This window comes from Corythoichthys intestinalis, chromosome 12, assembly GCF_030265065.1.
Source record: "Corythoichthys intestinalis isolate RoL2023-P3 chromosome 12, ASM3026506v1, whole genome shotgun sequence".
Classification (NCBI taxonomy): domain Eukaryota; kingdom Metazoa; phylum Chordata; class Actinopteri; order Syngnathiformes; family Syngnathidae; genus Corythoichthys; species Corythoichthys intestinalis.
In genome coordinates, this window is record NC_080406.1 from 11,445,196 (window position 1) to 11,470,631 (window position 25,436).

The following is a 25,436-nucleotide window of genomic DNA, read 5'->3' on the forward strand; positions in this document are numbered from 1 at the left end:
CGACTTCGCCTCGTCGTTAAACATTAATTAAGAAGCCCGCTTCACAAAGATACGATGTTGGAAATTGTAGCAGGGTTTTCAATGCTCTTGGCGCGATGTCAGGATATTCCAGAATGACTTTAATCCAGAACCTCGGTAGAGTTGTTGTCTCGAATTTACGTTTTAATAAGGTCCCCGTCATTTCCGATCTCTCTGTTTATTCGCAAACGGGTCACAAATCCACTCCTTGGCAGTTCGTGGGTCTTCGAGGTTGTAGGCTTGTCAGGTGCCCTTTTCGCCGTAAAAATATCCTTTTCGCCGTAAAAATATCTCCAAAGACGTCTGTTTTCCAGTTATCTTCGCTCGTGTGGGGGCTAATTATTTCCGGGAACAAATGTGCTGCGCCCGCGGCCTAGTAATACATTATTATCGAGGACAAGCGCACATAGATATATTATATACACAAACAAGATGTACTGCTAGCAGTCCAATCAATGGACTTCTATGACAACATTGTAATCTATCCCATAGTATTATATCTATAATAGATAGAGATATTGGTGTGTTAAGCAGGGGCACAGGGTTAATTCGGCGAGAATGCGGTCGTTATTAAATTATTATTTCTGTGCGGCCCGGTAGCAAATGCGCCACGGACCGGTAGCGGTCCGCGGCCTGGCAAATGGGGACCCCTGGTCTAGACATTATACCCATTCACGACGCTAGATGGCGCCAGATATCATTGAAGCGATGTTCTGTCATGACAAATCTCAGCTGCTCTCCCCATTCACGGCGCTAGATGGCGCCAGATATCATTAAAGCGATGTTCTGTCTTGAGAGATCACAGCTACTCTCCCCATTCACGACGCTAGATGGCGCCAGATATCACTGAAGCGATGTTCTGTCATGACAGATCTCAGCTACTCTAAGTTTAACCAGTTTGCATTTTTTATTGCAATGCTTTTCCTTATTCAGATTTGTTTCAAGACTACAGTTACAGTTAGACTTCACTTTGATGGTTAATGCAGTTATTGTAATTTTGTTGTTTTATTCACAATAAATTGGTTTATTTACATTTCAAAAACAAGAAGCCATTCATTTACGAATGCGATTGCACTTTAGTTTACATATTTAAATGTTCAGATATTAAGATTTGAATGAGGCAAAATAACATGCTTTTTCTCTCAAATATATTGTTATAATCATTTGTTTCGGATGTAATCTAATTGTTTTCTGTATAAAAATTAATTCGGTGTTCAAAAAGTCTTTTTTCAAACTTCAGTCTTGAAAAAGAGGGGGTCGTCTTATATTCGGGCCAACACGGTAATTCCATTAATTCGTTACACAGCCTGAAAACCTACACTAAATTCTTAATAAATACTGATGTTATTATTGAAAATATCAATTACAAAGAGCGAAAAAAAGTAATTATGAATAAAAATCAGAGTAATATTATAATAATAGCAATAATTACAATAATGCCTATAATAATGTAACAACCCGTGTTTTAATGTGGCGAATGTGTTTGCGCGGTGTACCTGAACGCATCACGTGGCTGACTTGACAGAGTGACCGTTTTCACTTTCACTTTGTTTACTTGCTGCGGGGGACACTAGGCGTGTTGTGTTGCTCAAGTTGATGGAATAAATTATTAGAAACCGGACGAAGCTGGCAATTTCTTTGGCGATGTTACCACAATAATAATTACCACCTTAACTTAAGACTGGTGGAGGAGGACCGCCGAGATTGACCATCTACGGCTGTATTTTCGAGCCATATCACGGATGCGCACCCCACACCCCATCTTCATGTCAATGATGAGCATCACCTTTATCCTTTTTTTTTCCCACCACCTGCACTAACACTGTTGGAACCCATGTTCATTTCTCTCACAAGAAAATCTGCCGTACGTCCCTCTTGCGGGAAAACAAAGAAACTGCGGTGCGGTCATAGATCGTCGTATTTAGAGCATGCCGTCGGATGTAGAAACAAATGGCGAGTCAAATTTTACTAGGGCTGCAGCTATCGAATAGTTTAGTAATCGAGTAATCGACTGAAAATTCTATCGATTACTCGAATAATCTGATGAAACAAATATATTTTTAGGTGAAGAGCAATTATAAATACACATGAGAAAACAAGACATTTCATCTAATCTTGAACCATTTTCAGTCAATCAATGTCTTTATTTTTTATGTATATTGTTGAAAACAGCAAACAATTGCATCTCAGATGCAACTAGAATTAAAAAAAAAAAGATTAATTCACTGCTTTCACTCAAAAAACCTTTAGATCTTATTTTAAAAAAAAAAATACATTTCTATTTGTGTCAAGCCATTTTTAAGTTCTAGTTAAGTTTTAAGTTTAGACTAAACTGTAAGTCCTGATAGGATTTTGAGTTTTTGCAGTGTTCAAAATAAATGTATGATACAGGCTGTATTGGAGCACATTAGGGACCAGTTCTACTTTGTGTTTTATCCAGCAATGACTACTGAGCTAAAATTGATAGTTAGCATTATTGAGTTTTTATTTTACACCCTCATCACTCTACAACGCTATGTTATGTTAAAGCCTGTATGTAAGACACGTTAGCCACGCATCGACAGTGGTCATAATTAATAGAAACCTAGCCCTCCGCAGGGCTAACGTTACGTGAGCTAGTGACAGTAATGTTAATCTTTATTTATTAGCGCTTAGCGCTCTACTGCTTTAAGATGGCGGCTGTTTACTAACGCTGCCCAGACGCGGCCGAGTCTATCATTTCGCATCTAGTTCAACATAAATGATCTCTATGAGACTCATCAGACGCTACCTGCTACCAACGTAGCATCGTGCGGGCTAGTATTTAGCAATGTCGGCGTCGTTTGTAGCGGCTGTCGGTCGCAGTAAGTTTTTATTTATTTATTTTTTGCTTCTTCCTCTACGCACGTGACATCAGCGCGTTGTCCCGCATTAAAAGTAGTCCGAGCAAAACGTGATGCTTAGAGCTGTCAAAATAAACTATTACTCGAGGTGAATAAAATTACTCGGATCAGTTTTTAAACTCGAGTTACTCGAGTTGCTCGAGTATTCGTTTCAGCTCTAAATTTTACGCCGGATGTCGAAAAGATTATGTGTCAAAGCGATCGTATGTCGAGGTGCAACTGCATCTCAAAGTAATACATTTTAGAGTTGTTAATGCAATACCTTGATATTTTTGCTTGTCATACCGTTAGAATACCATACCGGCACATGCCTACTCCTGGGTGTACTGGGAGAGTCACATTGCCCCTATTCCTCACTGTACAGTAAATCCCAAACATTTTGTTATTTGTTTTAGATTTGGTAACATCAGTCTATGTAGCTACAAGCGCTAGGACAGTCCACAGAAATGCACTATCAGCATCCAGAAAAATGCACACATTTACTCAAGACGTTTCAATCTTACCTGGAATGTTTTAGTCACCCCGCCGCAGCTGAATCTCAAACACAGGCTTATCTTGTTATCCTTTTCCAGTATCTCAAAAGTTCCTTCCTTCCATCGCGAAGTGCCGATTTCTAAGCTCTGGTAGCGGATCTTTACAACGCCACCACTGGAGACTTTAGGCACGCGGGTGGCCATTGCTTAACGATCTCTTCGGATGTTGTGGATCAATGGAAAGCTAAGTGGAGCAAAACATAAAAATACAAAAATTAGCATTTTAAGGCACTTGCTCAACTCGTGCAAAACTAAGCTCCCATACAAAATCAACGGAACGCGAAGTTCAAGTCACAAACTCGCTAGCATAGAAGCTAACAGACCCACTTTGCACAGACAAGCATGCGACACATTTCCTAAATTTATTTTTACAAAACAGAGTTAAATATTAAGATAAATCAACAAATCTGTAATATTTCGACTCTGGAAGTCTAGGTTAATAAATGAGTGACCGCTGCAGGAATCAGGAGCAAAAACACGAACAAACCCCCCCGACGAAGCACTCACTTCGCTGAAGGAAATTTTATTAGAGAAAGCCGTGCACGTATTGCCAAAAGTTATCTTAATGAATAGAAACAGAAATAAGTGACAATTTCAGAGGCGACGTCGTCCTCTCAGCGAGCAGCCGAATGGATGGATGGAGGAAGGCCGTCATTAGCACGTCGCTAGTAAAGCTAATGTGGCTAACAGGCTAATTTGCCTGCTTGTCATTTTGAAGAGGTGAAAACAGTCATCTCGTTTGACGTTACATAGTTTAAAATGTACTCACCAGCTGTTGGTCTACGCCCACCGTGAAACGTACAGTATCCAAATGTCGTTTTTCGCAAGCCCAAAGTTTGTTTCGCCGGCATTCACCACCGGCTCTTGTTGACAGAGGCGAGGACTCGCAGAACGCAGCAGCAGCAACGAAGCCCGATGATGGCGGGAACGTAAAAATGTATCCCGGAAGTTACGCACAAGTGCGTGTTTTGCGCACGTCACTTCGCATCTCGCGGTATTTCACCTACGAGGGTTTGGCCGGAATCGAAACTGGAGCCCGCGTTTTTTTTTTGTGCGACGAAAACGCAAATGCAAATGTTATTGTTTGCATTTGCAGTGCGCTCAAAAATGTGGTTATTTAATCTCTTGGTTTTGTTGTGTTCAGCTGTTTGTAATGTACCGTAGTTACAACCATAGAAATCATATAGAGGCTAGACACCCCGTGGGGTTCTTCACGAAAAGAAATATGGCCGCCATCTTGGTCCGGTCGTACTCATGTGTGATTGATTTTAACTGAGAAACAAAGCAAGGGCGTAGGTTTGGTCTCAACATTTGTAGGGACGATATAACATTATAACCTCAGTGTAGACTTTTTGCTGGGGACGGTGCATTAATAAGACCAAACAGATTAATTAATTAATTGATAGGCTAAATGTATATGGCGGAAAACACTCAGGTGACTTTAAGTTCCGCTCTGAGACCCCCAATTTGGCCAAATTTCAAAACTGTCCGATATGCACGTGTGATACATCATTGGAAAGCTTGAAATCTCAATTTTCTGGGGGAAGAAAATTTTTGAACAGGAGGGCATTTTTAAAAAAAAAAATTTTTTAATGTTTTTTTAAACAGCAAAACCCTATCTGGAGGCGAGAACAGAATTACAGACGCCATGACTTTAACGAGATATTCTCGTGCACTTACGTTGTTTTGATCCAAAAACTCCATGTAGCATGTATCATTGAGTTTCAAGACAGTTGTGAATACCCACAGCTGGATTTTTGGGGGATTTTATGGGTGAAACATGGCAATATAACAAGGGTCGTGATGCAGAAATCCCAGACATCAAGGAGTGGTCAAGATTTTCTTTTTTATATATTTACCCCATGAAACTTTTTTTTTCATTTTTTTTTTTTGTTTGGATCGATTATTTATTTTATTATTATTATTTATTTCGGCCACAACACAGCACCGAGACCGTGCTTATCAAAGTCCTAAATGATATTCGTCAGAATACCGATGCAGGCAAATCATCTGTTCTGTTACGATTGGATCTCAGCGCCGCATTCGACACGGTTGATCACAACATACTACTCAGCAGATTGGAACAGTGGGTTGGGCTTACTGACACTATTCTTCAGTGGTTCACATCCTATTTACATGATAGGGATTTCTTTGTGTCAATCGGAAAGTATCAGTCAGAACGAACCAAATTCACGTGTGGAGTCTCTCAAGGGTCAATTCTTGGACCACTCTTATTTAACATCTATATGCTTCCGTTAGCTCAGATAATGGAACGGTATGACATCTCCTATCACGCCTATGCAGATGACACACAACTGTACATTTCTGTGTCCCCACATGATTATAGTCCCTTAGCCTCCCTGAGTAAATGCATTCATCAAATCAATGAATGGATGTGCCAGAATTTTCTCCAGTTAAATGTGGAGAAGACAGAGGTGATCATTTTTGGGCCAAAAAAGGAAAGGTCAAAGATAAGCAGGCAACTTAGCACAATGTCACAGCTACAAATCAAGTCAGAAACCTTGGCGTAATTATTGACTCAGACCTAAAATTTGATAGCCATCTAAAGTCCGTCACTAAATCCGCTTATTACCACCTAAAAAATATAACCAGAATTAAGGGGCTTCTGACTCAACAAGACATGGAAAAACTTATGCATGCATTCATTTTCAGCAGATTGGACTATTGCAACGGTATATTTACGGGTCTTGATAAAAAATCAGTCAGGAAGCTGCAGCTAGTACAGAATGCTGCAGCCAGAGTCCTCACAAATACAAGGAAGCTGGACCACATTACACCGGTTTTGAAATCTCTACACTGGCTTCCAGTGAGTCAAAGGATAGACTATAAAATACTACTGCTCGTCTACAAAACACTTAATGGCCTTGGACCAAAATACATGCTTGACTTGTTAGATTCCTATGAGACATCTAGACCCCTAAGGTCGTCTGGAACGAAGAACCAAGCAGGGTGAGGCAGCATTTAGTTATTATGCTCCTCATCTCTGGAACAAGTTACCTGAACGTCTGAAGTATGCTCAAACTGTTAGCTCTTTTAAATCAGGGCTAAAAACGCTTTTGTTTAGCACTGCATGTCCATGACTGGCTATATATTTCAATCTACCTGCTTTCTATTCCTCTTGTGCTTATCTCCATTGCTGATTTCAATTATTATTAGTAGTAGTAGTTTTTGTTATATTTTTGTTTTATTTTTATTTATTTATTTTTATTCTATTTGTGATTAAATGCGATCTTTTGTCTTGGTTCTTACGTTGTATTGATTTAAATGTGATTTTTATGATCTTCATGTGATGTAAAGCACTTTGAATTGCCTTGTGTTGAATTGTGCTATATAAATAAATTTGCCTGGCCTTGCCTTGCCATCTAACATATCGGAGAAAATGCGACAGTAACAAAAAAAATTCAATTAACCGATAGTTATGAGGTAGATATCCGTGACTTTTTTACAGACGCCATTTTTTTCATTGTGACATCATTTGTTTAAAAGTTTAAAATATGCGAGTGAATAATTTTTTAAAGTCGTTTTTTTTTTAAAACAAAATATTAGACATCAATTAATGATTCTAAGCTAAAAATGAAAGACATTTTGAATAATAAATAGAATTAATTACCGTAGTTTTATGGCTGGGTTAAAACAAAAGCAGTTGTGCGACGTCTGTAAACGGGGGTTTTCAGGGTAAAACGGACCAATTAAAAATAGTTCAGGGGCTTAATGCACCATGAATCTGCTATGGTAGCATATAGACATATTGTTCTATCAAACACAACAGTTGTTTTGGCTTAAAAGACAGCAGTTTCTTTTAAAGAGGAGTGCAAGAGCAGAAACTGCTTTTTCAGTCTTGTCTGTGTTTTCCGCCATATATAATACAAAGTAAATCTGTATTGACTTATACTAACTTTCATGCTTGTTGGTTCAGGTGACACAAAATTCGATTCAAACCTTTGTTTTCAAAGACTACTGAAGAAACATTTTGAAGTGCAAATCACTTTATAAAAAAAAAAAACAACAAAAATCAGGGAGCTATTCATGTATGGGTCCACTTTTGGAGAAGATTGGAGCACTCCTGGACTCAAACTAAAGCACTGTAATATAAAAGTGATTTGGGAAAAAATAATGAAAAAAATCTGAGATATCCAAAGACCGATCTACATCTGAGGCATACTAGACCACCCCAAGACTCTCATGAAATTCTGATATATGATTTCATTTCACAGATTTTTTTTTCATTTCAGTTCATGTCGGTGTCCCCCTGAAGTGGACTCATTCTTGGATAGCTCCTTGTTATGGTTTTTTTTTTTTTTTTTTAAATAAAGGGACTTGCACTCTAAAGGGACTGCGTTGCATTACAGTAATGCACATAATGCAAACAATGAACCAAATGAGGGATGGCTAGCTTGATTTCGTTGTTCCCTGTGGAGGCCAGCAAGACTGCAGTAGCTTTGCAGGTTTGCAAGTTCACAGAGTTGAATGTTATGCTAACTCTGATGCCGGTCGGACTTTTAGTAGTAAAATTAGTGGTGTTCCCCCCGCCTTCAGAACATTGACGTCTTTTTACATTACTTACAGTGGCTGCTGCAGGGTGGAAAAAAAACTTCTAATATCCCTCCTCTTCGAAGTGCACGGAGGAGGCAGCATTTTGTCGACATGAATCTGTCGGAGCTGTGTGAGTCTCGTCATCAGCCAATCAAACTTGCGTTTGGGGGCGGGGGGGGGGGGGGCGGCACATTCATCAAGTGAAAAGGGATAAATGTAATTCCGAACATAATGAAAATAATTCACTTAATAATTACATATGATATTATTTAACTGAACTCATTATGGAATGCAAATTACGTTGCTTAAAAGTTGGTGTGGACAATTTAAGCATCCTGGAAGTTTGGTAGTGTTATGTCCCTACTGTCCCTATGCAAACTTCCGCCCTTGAAACAAAGATGAAACAAAAACATTGACTTATATTACAACGGACTCAAGAATGCAAGAGTAAGTAATACAAATATTTCCGATATAAAACTGACCAGCTATTTTTTAGACAAGTGACATATATATATATATATGTATATATATATATATATATATATATATATATATATATAGTTTTTTTTTCAAATAAAAAACACCAAATTATTTAGACTAAAATAGTCCTAACGACACCACTGACATTGAAGAGTATAATTTAATTATCTAATTTATTATCATTACAGTAAATATATCCTTGATTAACATTTCCTTCAATTTGTTTGTATAATTTCACATTACTGTATTGTATGTTTTACAAATTAAAATTCAACGCCTAAATTGCAGTAGATCTAAATATTTAAGAACACCCCCCAAAAAGGACCTCCTCATATGACGTTTACAGTGAAAACCTCGCGTAAAAAATAATGATGTATTTAGCGAAGTATTATTGATATAACGCACTGTCTAAATTTCGCTTGTCAAACAGCGATGCAAAGTGAGGCAGAAGACCGCTCCAAGATGGCGGCCGTATTTCTCACCAGCGCCATTAGGCTCTAGTGGTCCAAGATGGATCTAGCCTTAATATGATATCTATGATTACAACAGTGTGAGACATTAGATGCTAGCAACGGCTAACGTAAGCAATTCTACTTTAATCAACTTCAGTCGAACCATTGAAATCCAATTTTTGGAGGATTCCCCACGGACTTTGTGAGAATGTTGGCTACTGGAGCCGTAAGTATTTACTTTGAAGTGTTACTTGATTCTTGCAGAACGATATATTATTATTTTTAATTAATGTAGGCTACATCCATAACAACGTGACCTTACCAACACGGTAGCATCACAAAAACATACAACATTAATGCAGTGCTTTCAACCTTTATTTCTCCGGTGCAAATATTTTAAATTGTAAAAATATCACGCCATACTGACAGTATGCTAACAAACAGGAGAATTTTATCATTCATAAGTAGGTTGGTCACCTCACTATTCAAATGGGTGATTCTAATGAAGCTAAACTACCCTTTGAAGACTTTAGTGATATACCTGTAGTCATGAAAACCCTGAAATAGTTCATTTTTAGTTGAAACATGTCTTTAATGGGTCCCAATCCACAATTTGTTACCAATATAGTATTTTGTATGGTGTTAATTGATTTTAGAGTCGTAAATTCATTCCTGTTATGCGTTCAAGAAAAGCTTTGATAATTTTCACATCAATACAGCCTCATACATATTTAATTCATTTCATAAAAAGAACATTAATTTGTTTAAGACTATATCAATGAGCAGATTATGAGAAGCTAAAATGGTTTCTTGCTTTGTATGGATTTTTAAGGCAAATCTAATGTCCAAGCATGCAGCTTGCATTACTGTTGCACTGAGTTCATAGGCCCGTCATAATGAATGTTTTTAAAAGTTATTCTGATCATAACGCATTACAAAGCAAGATAAAAGATGGCTGCAAGGTAACATTGGCTGTTTTTTATATTGGTAATAGTTTGTTTACAAATGCCTACTTCCCCACCATAGGTGAACATTACCATAATGCGTAATAATAATACGTGTTTTTAGACATCAATCAGATATTTATACTTTTGTCCGGCCCATTTTTGGAGTTTTGTGTAAAAATGATAATTAACTAGAAACTGCAATTTCTGGAGGAATTACTCTGGGTCTTCGCTGTGTGGAGATACAGATCTTAGCACGGGCCAGGACTATCAATGGAATGGAAAAACATGCCCGTCAATGGCATTAAACAAAAAAAAAAAAAACGCCTTAAGAAATGAATGGGAAATTTGGACATCCATGGCTGTCAATGGTGGCACCCTCCATAAGCGTCAATGGAATCGGAGATGTTTGGCGGACATGTCCTATTGATATCTGGTCATTTTCTGTTGATTTGGGGACAGTGTTTTTTTTTTTTTGCCATTGAAAATGAATGGGAAAATATTTTGACATCCATTGCAGTCAATGGCATCGACTTACATAGGTGCCAATAAAATCCAAGTACATTAGCATCAATAGAATGGACAAACATGCCCGTCAATGGTATTAAACAAATTAAATGCCATTAGAAATGAATGGAAAATTTGGACGTCTATGGCCATCAATGGCAGCACCCTTCGTAAGCGTCAACGGAATCAGGGAAGTTTGGGGGACACGTCCTATTGATATCTGGTTGATACCTGTTGATTTGGTGTATTTTTTTTTCCCCATTGAAAATGAATGGGAAAAATTTTGGACCTCCATGGCCGTCAATGGCATCGAGTTACATAGGCGTCAATGGAATCCAAGTACATTAGCATCAATAGATTAGACATGCATGGCCGTCAGTGGCATCAATGCAAAGTAAATTCCATTGGAAATCCCATTAGTAGTGAATGGGAAATTTTCCCATTAGAAGTGAATGGGAAATTTTCCCATTAGAAGTGAAGTGAATGGGAAAGTGTTTGGAAAATTTCTGGGGAACCGTAATTTTTTCCCCAAATTCTGTACACAACTTATATGCTCCTCACCGTCCCGGAATTTTTGTTGTCCAAATTATGTGATTTGGTCAAAAATTGTAGGACTAGATACATTTTTTTCCCCCGAAAAATCAGCGTTTGCGGGCGAACGGAAAATTGTTCGGGGTCGTTTGAAAATTCCCGGCGTCGTGCGAGAATTCCGGTCGTTTCGATCTTTGAACGGTGCCGATCGTCAAATGGTTTGGGCTGTGCGGCGCGCCGAAGAAATCCCATTAAAAAAAACAAAACAAAAAAAAACAATAACACTATATGGGTCAAAGACCCAGATGATGATTTTTTTTTTTTTTTCCCCAGCTTTTGTGTTTTTTCATTGCAACCAAAATGAACGAAGCTATTACTACCAAATCATTTGTAATTGCAATCATTACCTGGAAAAAATGGAGCATTATCTGAGAGAATTTCAGGGGTGCCAATACTTTTGGCCATCAGTGTATTTTTGCACTTTTTCACCACATAACTTGGATTCCTGAATTCACTTTTGTCACACTGACATTTTTTTGGTGGTCTCTCATTTCCGAGGCTGTCACCAATGTCACGGCCTTGGCTCAGGTCGACCGGGAGAAGATTTATCAATGGATCAATGAGTTGTCCAGCCCGGAGACGCGAGAGAATGCCTTGCTGGAGCTCAGCAAGAAACGGGAATCTGTGCCAGACTTGGCACCCATGCTCTGGCACTCCTGTGGCACCATCGCAGCACTTTTGCAGGTATCAATCAATCAGTCTATCAAGCGTTTTCAATCTGTCTCTTATTAATTTTTCTTGTTTTAGGAAATAGTCAACATTTATCCATCTATAAACCCGCCAACGTTGACAGCTCATCAGTCGAACAGAGTGTGCAACGCGTTAGCGCTCCTTCAGTGTGTTGCCTCACACCCGGAAACGAGGTAATTGTGTGCTTATGATTCTTCCATCAAATTAAATTGTTTCTTGGTGGTCTTCTCATACCTGGAAATTTGCTCAACATCTGCTCTTTGCGTTGCAAAAATAAATCATGCACACCCACCAGAAAGTTTGAAAATGTGGAGGTAAATACCGTATTGGCCCGAAAATAAGACGGTGGTTTTTGCATTGAAATAAGACTGAAAAAGAGTGGGCGTCTTATATTCGTGGTCTAGACATTATACACATTTACGACGCTAGATGGCGCCAGATATCATTGAAGCGATCTTCCATCATGACAGATCTCAGCTACTCTCCCCATTCATGATGCTAGATGGCGCCAGATATCATTGAAGCGATGTTCTGTCATGACAGAGCTCAGCTAGTAGTTTAACTATTTTAAGTTTGCATTATTTTATTGCAATGTTTTTCCTTATTCGGATTTGTTTCAAGACTACAGTTACAGTTAGACTTCACTTTGATGGTGATTGCAATTTTGTTGTTTCATCACAATAGATTGGTTTATTTACATTTCAAAAACCGGAAGCCATTCATTTATGAATGTGATTGCACTTTAGTTTACATATTTAAATGTTCAGATATTAAGATTTGAATGAGGTAAAATAACATACTTTTTCTCTCAAATATATTGTTATAATCATTTGTTTCAGATCTACTGTAATTATTTTCTGTATAAAAATTAATTTGGTTTTCAAAAAGTCTTTTTTCAAACTTGAGTCTTGAAAAACAAGGGGTCGTCTTATAAACAGGGCCGTCTTATTTTCGGGCCAATACGGTAATAACTTACCGTAATTTTCGGACTATAAGGCACACCTGACTATAAGCCGCAACCTACCAAATTTGACGGCATTTGTTCATAGATAAGCCCCACTGAACTACAAGTCGCAGCTGTCCTCACTAGATTATGGGATTTTTACACTAAAACTTATGAACGGTAACAATTTATTTGACAGCGGCATCATAAGACCAAATGAACCACTATGAACCATTTGGCTTCCAGGTCACAGTACAATTACAGCTTCAGTTTCTGTCCTAAATAACATTGTCTCCTTTATTGATAATAAACAGTTCTGTGCTGCTCTTGTCATTGATCTTTCAAAAGCATTCGATACCGTTGATCATAAAATTCTACTTCATAAACTGCAGGCCATAGATTTAGACGTTAATGCCCTCAACTGGTTTAAGTCCTACCTTACAGACAGAATACAAACTGTTGCTGCTGACGGTGTTTTATTAAGTCCATTTACTATCAAAAATGGGGTGCCGCAGGGTTCTGTCCTTGGACCACTCCTTTTTACGTTATACATTAATAATATTTTTCTTCATAATCAATATTGTAATGTCCACTTTTTTGCTGATGATTGTATTCTATATGCGCCCGGTTCTTCCCCATGTCTAGCTCTGACTCATTTATAGGCTGCTTTTGATAGCTTACAAATATCTCTTCATAATCACAGATTAGTTTTAAATTCTGAAAAAACTAAATACATGGTTTTCTCCACTTCTTCCACTATTACTGACAATGACTTACCCGGAATCAAATCCCTAAATGGTACTCAAATTACTCTCACCGATTCATACAAATACTTAGGAATTTGGATTGACAGTAATTTATCATTCAAAACTCATATTCATCATCTACTCCGTGAACTTAAATTTAAACTTAGCTTCCTGTGTAGAATCAAAGGCTGTCTGTCAACTTCTAACCGAAAAACCATTGTATTATCTTCTTTTGTTTCTGTACTTGATTATGGGGACATCCTGTACTGTCATGCAGCTCCATCAACTCATCAACAGTTAAACACGGTCTATCACAGTGCACTACGTTTCATCACCAATGACAATTTCTACACTCATCATTGTACCCTTTATCAAAACGTTGGTTGGTCCTCACTACAGTCAAGAAGAAATAGACATATCATGTTATTCATCTATAAGGCTTTACTGTGCAAACTTCCGAATTACCTCACATCTCTCCTGTCATTCAAATCCAGTGACGACAAAACACGATCATCTAACTACTTAACCTTAAGCATTCCATCCACTCGCACTAATGTTGGCAGAACTGGCTTTAGCTACTATGCTCCTCTTAAATGGAATGAATTGCAAACCACTCTTAAACTACAATCATTCATCTTGGTGATTTTAAATCTCTTTTGTCTGACGTTTTTACTCATTATTGTAACTGTTTCGGTTAGTGTATTTTGTGTTGATATTTGTGAATGTTTCTTTGTGCTCAGGCCTCTCTTGTAAAAGAGATATTAATTTCAATGAGACTGCCTGATAAAATAAAGATAAAATAAAAATAAATAAATAAAAAAAATTGGCCAGTATTGCTCCCTTGTGGGAGACATTCAACCTCCTGCTGTCAACACTGTTGTCATACAACATGCCTCCTAGCATGCACTGCAGCAATACAGATATAAATAACAACAAATATTTATGTTCTGTGCTAATTATTTCTTCACTTACTGTTCCAGTTGTTTCATTAATTGCTAGTTAGTGTAGTTAGTGACATAATTTGCCAGATAACTCTGAATGACATCTGTCATAAATAGAGGCGTGCGAAATTTTCGATTCTTAGATTATTCGCGATTCGGCTGTGGAAAATTCGAGAACGATTCACAAATATCCAAATTCCGATTATTGAATTATACCAGGTAAAGCAGAAGTAAAAGACAGTCAGAGCGGTCTTTGGGACGCAGTGAGGAACGGAGTAAATATCATGTTCAACTCATGCAGCTAGATAAAAAAACAATCATACCTGACTGCGGCTGACAGCCGCTACAAACAACGCCCAGTTGCTAGTTGCTACAAACATACGGCTACAGTAGATATCATATATATGTAGAACTACATGCAAAATGACAGACGACGTCGGTGTCAGAACATGTATTATTGAACAGAGATGCGAAATGACAGACTTTCCGGCGTAAGTAAACAGCCGCCATCTTAAAGCAGTAGACCTCTTGAAGGCTCTGTTGTAGCGAACCTAATTAACTTTTTATCTAAAATACACCTAAATTGGCAGAATCTTGTCTTGAATCTATCTTTAAATGATGAAATAATTTTAAAACTTTGACAAAAGTAGACAGAAGGGAAATTATGGAATAACGGGAGCAATTTTAACAACTGTAACAGTTGATTCACAACATTAAATTAATTGAATGTAGTTTAAAGCTGCTGATACAGAATGGGGACTGGAGTTTATTCACTGTTATTTTTGTATATTTGTTTACTGTTGTATGTTAACTTGATACTGAAATAGTAGTTTGGTTTAGCCTGAGAGGATTTTTGAACAATTTTGGAACTAATGTACAAAACATTAAAAAAAAAAAAAAAAGGGAGGGGGGTGCATCAATAATCGTTTTATAATCGAATCGGAGCCTCTGAATCGTAATTGTAATCGAATCGTTAGTTGCCCAAAGATTCCCAGCTCTAGCCATAGCAATTCTATAATGCCAATGATAGTGTCATCTCATAATTATGAGTGTCTTATGATGCCGCTGTCAAATAAAGTGTTTCCTATTAACGCAAATAAATCGACAAATAAGCCGCACTGGACTATAATCTGCAGGATGCAAAATTAGGGAAAAAAGCAGCGTTTTATAGTCCAAAAATTACGGTAATATGCGATAACTTAATTCGAATGTCGCTTTCTATTTTTTGTCCCCCACTAGGTCAGCCTTTCTCGCAGCCCATATCCCCCTCTTTCTGTATCCTTTTCTCCATACGGTCAGCAAAACGCGACCGTTCGAGTACCTGCGACTTACTAGCCTCGGAGTCATAGGTAAATACATTTTTTTTTAAAAACATCTGCCTTATTTATCCTGTCGTGTAGATTTTAAGCAACCTCTTTGTCATCACCGCAGGTGCTCTGGTCAAAACGGACGAGCAGGAAGTGATAAACTTCCTCCTTACGACTGAAATCATCCCGTTGTGTCTCCGTATTATGGAATCAGGGAGTGAACTGTCAAAGACGGTAGTGAAATGTTTTTTCTAAGTGAATGATTCAGTTCAGGGTGTGTTGTAACTCACATGTCCATTTTATCCACCAGGTTGCAACTTTCATCCTGCAGAAGATACTGTTGGACGACACAGGGCTGGCCTACATCTGCCAGACATACGAGCGATTCTCCCATGTGGCCATGATCCTCGTGAGTGCCACTCGCTAACCTCTGAAGTTACCCACGTCTACAGTTATGCCCGTTCCAATTCCCACATTGTTGCACTTTGTTTCTGCAGGGCAAAATGGTTTTGCAGTTGTCCAAAGAGCCTTCCGCACGTCTGCTGAAGCACGTGGTCCGATGCTATCTGCGCCTCTCGGACAATCTAAGGTAGGTCGCGGAGACATTTGCTTTGGATGTTAACACAGGTGAAAAAGCCACATATACCGACTATTGGTTGATGACATTATGTTTAATTTGTCATGCCGTAAACCCATGGTAAGGTTTGTCGCCGCAGATACAGTGCCTATCATCAGTATTCACCTCCTGGATGTTTTGAACAGTGTTCGAAAATTTGAAAGGCCACTGTTGAAGAGAAGTCATATTAAATCTTGACTAGAGTTTGTCAAAAAGAACGTGGAAGACTCCATAGTCAAGCAGAAGAAGATTCGTTGGTGTGATGAGATCAAAATTGAGCTTTTTGATCATCAGACAACACCTTATGTTTGGCAGAAACTAGTGCTGCAACGATTAATCGATTAACTCAAGTCTTCGATTAGGAAAAAAAATTTAAATTTTGCTGCTTCGAGTATTCGTTTAGTTAAAGTGGCATTGTAATGGTTTGTTTTGAAAGTGTTTGCATTTAATTTTATTGATTTGGGTGGATACACTGCCCTCTAGTCTGCTTCATTTCACGTGGCTGAATCCAGCTGCTCCCTGTTTTTTTGTGGTAATACATGTCTGAATCATTTGTTAAGAGCATTGTAAAAAAAAAAAAAAAAACATTAGCCTTTTATAGCATTTAAGCTAACGGACTTTAGCCAATTGTTATTTTGTTGTCCATAGATCCTCATTTATTTATTAATTTTTTTATACTGATTGAGGCTCAGCTCAGGTATTTTAATTTTTTATGTTCCTTATCCGATTAACTTTTTCGATGAGAAAAAAATATTCAAATTAAATTTTGCTGCTTCGAGTATTCGTTTAGTTATAGTGGCATTGTAATGGTTTGTTTTAAAAGTGTTTGCATTTAATTTTATGGATTTGGGTGGATACACTGCCCTCTAGTCTGCTTCATTTCACGTGGCTGAATCCAGCTTTTCCTTGCTAAGATCAACATAAGCTACGTTTTTGTTTCAGCTAATGTTTTTTTAATGCAGTCGTAATTTAGTTTATAGGTATGTTTGGCCTTTTTTTTTTTTGTGGTCATACATGTCTGAACTATTTGTTAGGGGCATTGTTAAAAAACAAACATTAGCATTTTATAGCATTTAAGCTCGCAGACTTTAGCCAATTGCTATTTTGCTGTGCGTAGATCCTCATTTATTTATTTTTTATACTGTTTGAGGCTCAGCTCAGGTATTTTTTTATATTCCATATCCGATTACTCGATTATTCAAACCAACTACTTCATCGATTAATCGACTACTAAAATAATCGATAGCTGCAGCCCTAGCGGAAACCTAACACTGCACATCACTAAAAACACACCATCCCCACTGTGAAGCAGGATGGTGGCTAGGGTTGAGCATCGATGGGATCTCAAGTTTCGATGCCCTGACTGCTGACCGGAAAAAATAGCTGCCGAACGAGTGACTAATTTAGCTTAGCACAAAAACGACAACAAAGTAACAGAATAAACACACCAAAATGATATCAAATCCTCTGTTAAAACGTGCAAACTTAGATTTTGTTTATCAAGGATTCCCAATGATGTGTAGTGTAGAGGAGGTGTGAAGCGTCTGGACACCGCAAGGATTCTTTTTCAACTAATGTTCTTTTTCCCTGCTGCTTCCAGGAAGGCACTGATAGGGGGAGCCAAACGCATATAGCAAAACCAAAGAAAAACTATTGAGTCCGGCGTTACAATAGCGACATTTTGTGGACGGATGAACAATATATAAGTTTAGAAAGAAATCAAACTTAAAAAGTAGTCAACTTCAGATCAAGGGACAGAACACTCCCCGCCTGACATCTGCTCAGCCCTTAACTAACTTGTAGAAATGCCACCTAAAACAAACGATGCAAAACAATGAATGCTTGAAGCACAAGACACTCTAAAACATAGGCAAAAGAATGTGTGTAAATGTTTTTAATTATCTGTAAGCTTTTGAAAAATGAACATCTTTGTGAAAGTGCACTCCTGTGGAAAGAAACTTGATCATATTCAAGTTCAAAGACTGATATTTATATACGAGTTAAAAATAGCCCTGTGAGAAATTCATTGGAAAGTTAATTGAAAGTTCATATAATTTAAAGAGTAATCAAGAAGTTAAGAAATCAATATGAACTATGCAATTTTTTTGACCCTGCCTAAAAGAATCTGAATCAAGAATGGTTTGGAACCAGAATCGAAATGTGGAATCGGAACCGTTCAAATTCAAACGATGCCCAACCCTAGTGGTGGCAGCATCATGCTGAAGGGATGTTTCTCAGCAGCCGGACCTACAAGGCATGAAAAGATAGACGGCAAAATGAATGTTTCAAAATTCACGGTAATCCTGGGGGACATTTTTCTTCAGTCTGCAAGAAAGCTACGGTCTGGTCCATGTATGACCGGTGTCAGCGTTTTGGTCCGTGTAAGTCGGATCCGTAAACCTTTAACACTGCAAATCAATTTACTGGGTTTATTCATGTGACATTCCTGCAGTAGAGACATTGACATAATTTCAGTCGACAGCAGAGGGTAGTATTTGACAAAATTGCTTAAAAGTTGCATGTCTCAATAACCTTGAGACTGCATGTCAAATTGAAACCTTTGAAATTAGACAATGTACAGTGGGGCAAATAAGTATTTAGTCAACCACTAATTGTGCAAGTTCTCCCACTTGAAAATATTAGAGAGGCCTATAATTGTCAACATGGGTAAACCTCAACCATGAGACGGAATGTGGAAAAAAAAAAAAAACAGAAAATCACATTGTTTGATTTTTAAAGAATTTATTTGCAAATAATGGTGGAAAATAAGTATTTGGTCAATACCAAAAGTTCTTCTAAATACTTTGTTATGTATCCTTTGTTGGCAATAACGGAGGCCAAACGTTTTCTGTAACTCTTCACAAGCTTTTCACACACTGTTGCTGGTATTTTGGCCCATTCCTCCATGCAGATCTCCTCTAAAGCAGTGATGTTTTGGGGCTGTCATTGGGCAACACAGACTTTCAACTCCCTCTGCAGATTTTTTTATGGGGTTGAGCTCTGGAGACTGGCTAGGCCACTCCAGGAACTTGAAAGGCTTCTTATGAAGCCACTGCTTTGTTGCCCTGGTTGTGTGTTTGGTATCATTGTCATGCTGAAAGACCCAGCCACATCTCATCTTCAATGCCCTTCCTGATGGAAGGAGATTTTCATTCAAAATCTCTCGATACATGGCCCCATTCATTCTTTCCTTTACACAGATCAGTCGTCCTGGTCCCTTTGCAGAAAAACAGCCCCAAAGCATGATGTTTCCACCCCCATGCTTCACAGTGGGTATGGTGTTCTTCGGATGCAATTGAGTATTCTTTCTCCTCCAAACACGAGAACCTGTGTTTCTACCAAAAAAGTTCTATTTTGGTTTCATCTGACCATAACACATTCTCCCAGTCCTCCTCTGGATCATCCAAATGCTCTCTAGCGAACCGCAGACAGGCCTGGACGTGTACTCTTTTCAGCAGGGGGACACGTCTGGCAGTGCAGGATTGGAGTCCCTGGCGGCGCATTGTGTTACTGATAGTAGCTTTTGTTACTGTGGTCCCAGCTCTCTGTAGGTCATTCACTAAGTTCCCCCCGTGTGGTTCTGGGATTTTTGCTCACGGTTCTTGTTATCATTTTGACGCCACGGGGTGAGATCTTGCATGGAGCCCCAGATCGAGGGAGATTATCAGTGGTCTTGTATAGAGGCGTGCAAAATTTCCGATTCTTAGATTATTCGTGATTCGGCCGTGGAAGATTCGAGAACGATTCACAAGTATCCAAATTCCGATTATTGAATTATACTAGGTAAAGCGGAAGTAAAACACAGTCAGCACGGTCTTTGGGACGCAATGAGGAACGGACCGAGAGTAAATATCATGTTAAACTCATGCCGCTAGATAAAAAAAAAAAACAATCATACCTGACTGCGGCTGACAGCTGCTACAAAGAACGCCCAGTTGCTAGTTGCTACAAACATACGGCTACAGTAGATATCATATATATGTAGAACTAGATGCAAAATGACAGGCGATGTCAGTATTAGAACATGTATTATTGAACAGAGATGCGAAATGACACTTTCCCGCGTAAGTAAACAGCCGCCATCTTAAAGCAGTAGACCTCTCTAGAAGGCTCTGTTGTAGCGAACCTAATTAACTTTTTATCTAAAATACTCCTAAATCGGCAGAATCTTGTCTTGAATCTATCTTTAAATGATGAAATAGTATTAATACTTTGACAAAAGTAGACAGAAGGGAAATTATGGAATAACGGGAGCAATTTTAACAACTAACAGTTGATTCACAACATTAATTTAATTGAATGTAGTTTAAAGCTGCTGATACAGAATGGGGACTGGAGTTTTTTATTTACTGTTGTATATTTGTTTACTGTTATATGTTAACTTGATACTGAAATAGTAGCTTGGTTTAGCCTGAGAGGATTTTTGAACAATTTTGGAACTAATGTACAAAACATTATTAAAAAAAAAAAAAAAGGAGGGGGGGTGCATCAATATTCGTTTTATAATCGAATTGGAGCCTCTGAATCGTTCCCAGCTGTAGTCTTGTATGCCTTCCATTTTCTGATAATTGCTCCCACACTTGATTTCTTTACACCAAGCGTTTTACCTATTGCAGATTCAGTCTTCCCAGCCTGGTGCAGGTCTACAATTTTGTCTCTGGTGCCCCTCGACAGCTCTTTGGTCTTGGCCATAGTGGAGTTTGGAGTGTGACTGACTGAGATTGTGGACAGGTGTCTTTTATACTATGAGTTATAACAGGTGCCATTAATTACAGATAACGAGTGGAGCCTCGTAAGAAGAAGTTAGACCTCTTTGACAGCCAGAAATCTTGCTTTTTTTGTAGGTGACCAAATACTTATTTTCCACTCTAATTTGGAAATAAATTCTTTACAAATCAAACAATGTGATTTTCTGTTTTTTTTTTCCACATTCTGTCTCTCATGATTGAGGTTTACCCATGTTGACAATTACAGGCCTCTCTAATCTTTTCAAGTAGGAGAATTTGCACAATTGGTGGTTGATTAAATACTTATTTGCGCAACCTTATTTAAAATTATTAGTTAATCTATGGGCTTGTACTACCTAATAGGAAGTGCCATTACCTGAACTAACAGCTGTCCTGAATTTTTTTGTTTGTTTGTCCAGAGCCAGAGAAGCTCTGCGGCAGTGTCTACCCGACCAGCTGAAAGACAGCACCTTCGTCCAGGTACTGAAGGAGGACACCACCACAAAGCGCTGGCTGGCCCAGTTGGTGAAGAACCTCCAGGAGGGTCAAGTGACCGACGCCCGTGGCATCCCGTTGGCACCGCAGTGATGTCCTCGAAGTCATTTTGCCTTTTTCCAAATGCGGTGCTAAGACTGTCTGTGTCGTGAAGGGCTCCATTTACATTCGATCCAGTTTGAATTTGATTTGGTCTCATTTGAAAGCCTCTTCGTTTACTCTCAATTTTTTTTCCAAACTGATATTAGTTCACAATGTACTAATTTGTGGCTATGAAATTGTTCTAATATGCAGACATGATACATATTTCATGGCCACAAATTAGGTGCATGTTATAGACACAGTTGAATACTCATAGTCTCTGGAGCCACATGTGTAATTTTGGGGTATTCTGTGTACATTTTTAGCCACGTATGAAATATGTTACGGTTATTTTTTCCCCTGTGTGTATATGTACCATAACACATGGAAAACTGTAAATACCTTCAGTACTGATGTAATTAGCAGATGTCAATTTCAGGCACATCAAAGACTGCCAGCCCTTTGTAAAGGTTTTGGGCTATTTTTTTTTCTGCAGTTTCCAGTACGTAACAGTTAAACAATAAGATTGTTCATTTTGAGATAAATAAAAACTTTTTAAACCTGTTTTTCTCCCCCCCAAATCAAATATATTCTGTGTGAAGACCAGTGTTGTTAATAACGGCGTTACAATATAACGGCGTTATTTTTTTCAGTGGTGAGTAATCTAATTAATTACTTTTCTCAACTTGGCAACGCCGTTACCGTTACTGAGGCGGGAAAGGCGTGCGTTACTATGCGTTACTAAGTTGGTTGAATAAAGTCAGAGACGGACTCACGGAGACGAGAGAGCAGAGCAGGAGTGGGGAAGACGCCATTGCAAACGCGATGCTAGGTGGCTCCAATAATACCTGACTGTAGCCTACAAACTACGCCCACATGATACGGTAGATATCACATATTATAGAACTAGATGCAAATGTTAGACACGGCTGCATTGGCAACATGTTTTAAAGACTACATGCGTTAGTAAACAGCCGCCATCTTTTTTTTTTTTTTAATCTAAAATGGTCCTAAATCGGCAATATCTTTACTTAAATCTATCTGTAAATGATGAAACAGTTTTAAATCTTACACATGTTGAAAGTAGACAGAAGGGAACTAATGCAATAGCGGGAGCTATTTTAACAACTTTTAACGGTTGATTCACAACTTTAAATGACTTCCACACATAGCAAAGGTTACTATCTAGTTATCGCAATAACCTTGTGTCTAGTTAAGTGGAGGGTAAAGAATTGGGCTAGGGCCAATTGTCCCAAAAACCCTTTAAACTTCACATTGTGTGACTTTATTTTATTTTTTTTTTTTTGAAGAAAAAAAAAACAAAACATGAAAATTATCATTAGTTACTTTGCCAAGTAACTAATTACTCTTACATTCAGGTAACTGAGTTACTAACGCAATTACTTTTTGGGAGAAGTAATTTGTAACTGTAATTAATTACCTTTTTAAAGTAAAATTAACAACACTGGTGAAGACAGTCCCACTGTGGGCAGGCAGAATAATGTTTTGACGATTACCAAGATAACGAAGGTGCAAGGGTTCATTGGTTGTTGCGCACAACCTGAATTAACCCCTTCAGACCTAAGCATGCTGCTGAAGGACATGATGCGTTCGCATCTCTAAAGCAATAAATACACTGAATTTAGTTGCTATTGCCACTTCTGGGAGATGATTCCATGAAACTTTACCCATTAAAATAAAATCATGAGGTTTCCTATTTTTGGCACTTTGAAAATGGCTGACCAAACGCAACTTAAAAAAAAAAAGACGTAAAGTGCTCTCATTAAAGACACATTAACATTAAAAATAACCAATAAAAGCATGAAATATTCCCGAATAAATAATTGCACTTTGTTCTGGTGTTTGAGTAAAAAACAGCTGATTTTTTTTTTTTTTTTTTTTTTTTGCCCAGCAGAAAAAAGCAGGTCTGAAGGTGTTAAATTATTCCCATTTAGAAAGTTGATTACATTCAGAGTAGGTATTTGGTGTTCTCACTCAAAACCTTCTTGTGAGAATCAAGTAAATTAGCAAACCATTCTCCCCTTTAGCTTCCATTATCCACCGAGATGCTTGTGAAGGGAAAAATCTGCTCACATGCAAACTTTTCCTGAGTGCTGCGTTCATGCCAAAATCCCTTTTATGAGATGACAGCTATACAGCAAGTCAATAGTGGAGTGCATTAGCCATATTAGACTGAGCACAAGTTTAATGGCATCCGTTTAGCATTTTTTTTTTACACGTCTTAAAGGAGAGTGCATTCTTCACATTTGAAAAACTACCAGTTGGTGCTTGAAGCTCCTCCCCAAATCAAAATGCATATTTAAGGCGACAAATTGCAATGAATAACAACTGCAAAAAAGAAATGCATTTTCTTCGCAGATCAAAGTAGCTTCTGATAGCAAAGCAGCCCCATGTTTCATATAATAGGGGGACATGGCATACGCAGAAAATAAGGGGAGGTGTGGGGAATACCCTGGTGGCCTAAAATGTCATTGCCAATAATTGATATTCCAACATATGAATTTAAAATTAAGACTGCCGGTATAAAGTTGTAAAGCAACAAAACAAAAAATGAATGAAATGAATAAAAAAATATATAATGGGTCAAAATTATTTTTCAAACTGATCATGTGACTAGCACCATAGAGACGGTGATTTGCGCTTTGATCCTAATATCTTCATTTATTTTGCTTGCAATGAAAAAACATCGTAAATCATTATCACTTCACACAAAACTCAACAAAAATGGGCCTCACAAAAGTATTGGCACCCTTTGAAAAACCATGTGATGCTTCTCTAATTTGTGTAATTAACAGCACCTGTTACTTACCTGTGGCACATAACAGGTGGTGGCAAAAACAATTACACTTGCAGACAGTTAAAATGGATTAAAGTTGACTCAACCTCTGTCCTGTGTCCTTGTGTGTACCACATTGAGCATGGAAAAAAGAAAGAAGACAAAAGAACTATCTGAGGACTTGAGAAGCAAAATTGTGAGGAAGCATGGGCAATCTCAAGGCTACAAGTCCATCTCCAAAGACCTGAAAGTTCCTGTGTCTACCGTGCGCAATTGGCTAACCTCCCTAGATGTGGACGGAAAAGAAAAAATTGACAAGAGATTTCAACAAAAGATTGTGCGGATGGTGGATAAAGAACCTCGACCTAACATCCAAACAAGTTAAAGCTGTCCTGCAGTCTGAAGGTACAACAGTGTCAACCCGTACTATCCGTTGGCGTCTGAATGAAACGGGTAGGATACCCAAGAAGACCTCACTTCTGACCCAGAGACATAAAAAAAGCTAGGCTGGAGTTTGGCAAAACTTTCCTGAGAAAGCCAAAAACGTTTTGGAAGAATGTTCTCTGGTCAGATGAGACAAAAGTAGAGCTATTTGGGGAAAAGGTATCAACATAAGAGTTTAAAGGGAAAAAAACGAGGCATTCAAAACAAAAAAATAACATGCTTCCCACAGTCAAACATGGCGGATATTCCCTGATGTCTTGGGGTTGCTTTCCTACCTCTGGCACTGGACTGCTTGACCGTGTGCATGGCATTATGAAGTCTGAAGACTACCAACGGATTTTGCAGCATAATGTTGGGCCCAGTGTGAGAAAGCTGGGTCTCCCTCAGAGGTCATGGGTAATGACCCAAAACACAATTCAAAAAGCACTAGAAAATGGTTTGAGAGAAAGCACTGGAAACTTCTAAAGTGGTCAGCAATGAGTCCAGACCTGAATCCCAAAGAACACCTGTGGAGAGATCTGAAAATGGCAGTTTGGAGAAGGCACCCTTCAAATCTCAGAAACCTGGAGCAGTTGGCCAAAGAAGAATGGTCCAAAATTCCAGCAGAGCATTGTATGAAACTCATTGATGGACAGATAACGGAAGCGGTTGTTCGCAGTTATTTTGTCTGAAGGTTGTGCTACCAAGT

The 25,436-nt window shown here is 38.3% G+C and overlaps 2 protein-coding genes across 2 annotated transcripts in view; one reads left to right on the plus strand and one right to left on the minus strand.

Annotated features, from left to right (window-relative positions):
* The window catches only part of usp37 (ubiquitin specific peptidase 37), a 33,375-nt gene extending 28,990 nt beyond the window's left edge, over positions 1 to 4,385 (minus strand). The window contains exons 1-2 of the mRNA XM_057852830.1: positions 4,203 to 4,385; positions 3,404 to 3,617 (exon numbers count right to left, since the gene is read on the minus strand). Of these exons, the coding sequence (XP_057708813.1) occupies positions 3,404 to 3,577 (174 nt within the window). The 5' untranslated portion in view covers positions 3,578 to 3,617; positions 4,203 to 4,385. The remainder of the gene's footprint in view (positions 1 to 3,403; positions 3,618 to 4,202) is intronic.
* Positions 4,386 to 8,953: 4,568 nt separating this feature from the next.
* Positions 8,954 to 22,071, plus strand: cnot9 (CCR4-NOT transcription complex subunit 9). Its single transcript, XM_057853535.1, has 8 exons — positions 8,954 to 9,145; positions 11,460 to 11,645; positions 11,709 to 11,824; positions 15,521 to 15,630; positions 15,713 to 15,822; positions 15,899 to 15,997; positions 16,086 to 16,177; positions 21,351 to 22,071. The coding sequence occupies exons 1-8, from the start codon at positions 9,128 to 9,130 to the stop codon at positions 21,517 to 21,519; spliced, it is 900 nt and encodes a 299-aa protein (XP_057709518.1). The 5' UTR covers positions 8,954 to 9,127; the 3' UTR covers positions 21,520 to 22,071.
* Positions 22,072 to 25,436: the final 3,365 nt, after the last annotated feature.

What these genes read in the sequence shown, in the direction of transcription:
- cnot9 (XM_057853535.1), top strand. An exon ending in GCCTCACACCCGGAAACGAG is followed by an intron (nt 11,825 to 15,520) that starts GTAATTGTGTGC and finishes GTCCCCCACTAG; the next exon opens with GTCAGCCTTTCTCGCAGCCC. An exon ending in CGCCTCTCGGACAATCTAAG is followed by an intron (nt 16,178 to 21,350) that starts GTAGGTCGCGGA and finishes TTGTTTGTCCAG; the next exon opens with AGCCAGAGAAGCTCTGCGGC.